At 43.6% G+C, this 3,272-nt stretch overlaps 1 protein-coding gene across 1 annotated transcript in view; it reads right to left on the reverse strand.

The window, feature by feature from the left end:
• Positions 1-403: 403 nt before the first annotated feature.
• The window catches only part of ENTPD3 (ectonucleoside triphosphate diphosphohydrolase 3), a 34,615-nt gene continuing 31,746 nt past the window's right edge, over positions 404-3,272 (reverse strand). The window contains exon 11 of the mRNA XM_059387937.1: positions 404-1,652. Within this exon, the coding sequence (XP_059243920.1) occupies positions 1,416-1,652 (237 nt within the window). The 3' untranslated portion in view covers positions 404-1,415. The remainder of the gene's footprint in view (positions 1,653-3,272) is intronic.

Consider the following 3,272-nt stretch of genomic DNA (forward strand, 5'->3'; position numbering starts at 1 on the left):
AGCTAAATTCGGCCTTGAGAAATATGTATTACTTGAATGTTTGGGAGGATGTCCCACAGGCAGGGTAGGGAGAACTGTGTGAGCAAAAGTGCATTTTGGGAAGGAAGCAGCCATTCTGGCTGGGAATCAAGATCTGAGTGGCAGGTTGTAGCCTCACAGAAGTTTTGGATGTCAGATAAAATACAGAAATGTTTGAATCAATTATCTCAAGGAGCCACAGTTTTATCAAAGTGAATAAAGGTGGATTGGAATAAAGGTGATTAATGCATAATTTTCTTAGTTCACCAGGATAGATTTCCTAAGAAATTTTTCCTCATTTTAAGAACTTACTCTCACAAATACCACCTTGGGTCCTTAGGAGAAAAAGTACTGTTTGCAAGGTAACAAACACACACATTTCAAGTCAAAACAAAACAAGAGTCCTTTATTCCATATTCAGCTAACCAACAATCTCAAATAATGTTGATTTTTAGTTTGTCGCCATTGGACTTGCTGGAGTTCTTTCTCATCATATGTAGAATGTGGTAAGCAAGGCTATCTCAGGACGGCATCAAGTACACTTGTGGGAACAGTGGGCAAAACATACACACCACGCTGTCAGTGGAGAAACAGCCCTAAGCAAAAGCTTAGCAAAGGCAAAAAGATCTAATACATGGTAGCCTCACTAGGAGTTTTATAAGAGGACCCAGCCATGTGAACGGCAGGTGGGAATTAAGACATACACACAGGCTGCAATCTTCTGACCAGGGCCCTGAGTGTGAATTCCACTCTGGAAATGGACTGCAGTTTCCAGGGAGATTTTCTGTGTGTCTCTGTCCTTCAGGTTCTGCCTGTAAGATAGAGCCTGGCCATGGCCACTGTCATGGGGTTAAAGAAAACTTCTCCCCCCAACACTCTATTTTACTAGTCTGAGGGAGCTCAATGCTTATGGGATTGCCAAGTCTTGAGTTAAGAATCAATGGGAGGAAGCCATAATGCAACATATCTAACTGTGTTAAATGTTTAATGGTGGCCTGCCAGCTTCCAAACTTGCCAGGAGGCATATGACATTTCTGAGGAAGGAAAAATGCAAACTGAGCCCTGAGGTCAATGCTTCAACATCAAACTGTCATAGTCTCAACTCACTGTTCCTCTAGGGCACTTGGAATAAAAAGTCTGACCTTGAAGGCAGGTCTCTTCTCAGTTCCCCAACAGGTCAGCAAGTGGGTGGTAGGTCTTTGGTGAAGGAACGTACCCAGAACAGTTGGGGGACTCCCCAAGAAGTGCTTTGGCATAAATCAGACTTGGAGAGGCACAGGACCTAGGTATTTGACTTTAGGTGCATTTCCTGAAGGTGGACATTTCGCTTGCATTGTCTGGTGCTGCCCAGGCTGGTTCTGGGCAGCCCTCAGGCTCTGGAAGCTGCTTCACAAAGCTCACTCAGAATCCACTGTGTGGTCGAAGGCATGCTGGGAGTGCCTCTGCTTCCTGGACAAAGCATACAGGTACACCAGAAATGCCAGACACAGTAAGGCCACTGCTGTGAAGAAGGCAAGGATGCCCATAAAGGCAGGCGGGTCCATGGGCAGGCGGATCAGGGGGCTTTCGGCTGGGATCTGGTTGGTCAGGCTGAGCATGTAGCCCAGAGACCAGGCTATGCTGCTATTCCCCACCTGTATGGTAGAAAGATGGCTTAGTTCTCAGGGTAGGGCCCCAGGCAGGAATAACAAACATACACCACTGTCATCCTCATGGAACACCCACCAGAACTGTGGCCCAAGGTCAAAGACTTGTCCAAGTTCAGACCCTGCAGAGACTGGGCTAGATTCCAGGTCACTGAGGCCCTACACTCAGCACTGTGGAAAAACCGTCAGAGTTCTCACAGCCTCATCAACCTCACAACCTCCCAACAGCCAAGTGGGATGATGGCACTGTTAATAACAGTGGGAGTTTTTCTACTGTCCAGTACAAAAGTGTCTGTGGCTAAAGAAAGAGGCTAACAAGCAGTTTACTGAACCCAGGACCAGTTTCTAAGCACAGGAGTCAGTCTAAATAAGAAACAGACTCTGTCAATTTCTTATGTAAATTCCATCAGTTTTTGCTTCCTTGTTTTGAGGCTGTTTTATTAGATACAAAAAAGTTTCAAATTTATAATCTTCAGAAGGAACTCTCTATCATTACGTTGTACTCCTCTGTATCTTGCATGATCCTTATTTTAAAGACTATTTGGTCAAAACTTCATATATATGTATATGAAGTTTTGAAAAAGATTTTATATATATGGGGTGCCTGGGTGGCTCAGTGGGTTAAAGCCTCTGCCTTCAGCTCAGGTCATGATACTAGGATCCTGGGGATCAGGCCCCACATCCGGCTCTCTGCTCCGCAGGGAGCCTGCTTTCCTTCCTCTCTCTCTGCCTGCCTCTCTGCCTACTTGTGATCTGTCTGTCAAATTAATTAAAAAATAAATAAATAAAAATCTTAAAAGAAAAAAGATTTTATTTATTTATTTGACAGACAGCAAGAGAACACAAGCAGGGAAGTGGGAGAGAGAGAAGCAGGGTCCCCGCTGAGCAGGGAGCCCTATGTGGGGCTCAGTCCCAGGACCCTGAGATCATGACCTGAGCCGAAGGCAGACACTTAACTGACCGAGCCACCCAGGTGTTCCTGATTTTTTTTTTTTTTTAATTTTCAGACTTTCCATGTCCTTACCCTTAACACATAAGGGTTTCTCTTACAAACAACATATGCTTGATTTTTAAAAATCCAATCTGACAATATCTGTCTTCTAACTGGTAGGTTTAGTCCAATTATGATTATTGTGATTATGGATATATTTGGACTACTTCTTTCTTATATCTTAGTTTAAAACTTTTAATTGGTGCTCCTTTACTTTTTCTTTATTTTTTCCTTTCTTGCCTTAAAAATGTTATATAAATAAAGTCTGCCTTTACAAGAGGAGCATTTTAGGCCCCTCTTATGACCCTGCTCCCTTCACACTGGATATCAGATATATTCGAATTTTGGGTTGTTATGGATAGAATCTTTTACTTTTCTTTAGTCTAAGTTTTCTTTTTCCTTTTTAAAAATACACATTTTGGGACACCTGGGTGGCTCAGTTGGTTGGACGACTGCCTTCGGCTCAGGTCATGATTCCAGAGTCCGGGGATCGAGTCCCGCATCGGGCTCCCAGCTGCATGGGGAGTCTGCTTCTCCCTCTGACCTTCTCCTCGCTCATGCTCTCTCTCACTGGCTCTCTCTCTCAAATAAATAAATAAAATCTTAAAAAAAAAAAA

Source organism: Mustela nigripes, chromosome 2, assembly GCF_022355385.1.
Source record: "Mustela nigripes isolate SB6536 chromosome 2, MUSNIG.SB6536, whole genome shotgun sequence".
NCBI lineage: Eukaryota > Metazoa > Chordata > Mammalia > Carnivora > Mustelidae > Mustela > Mustela nigripes.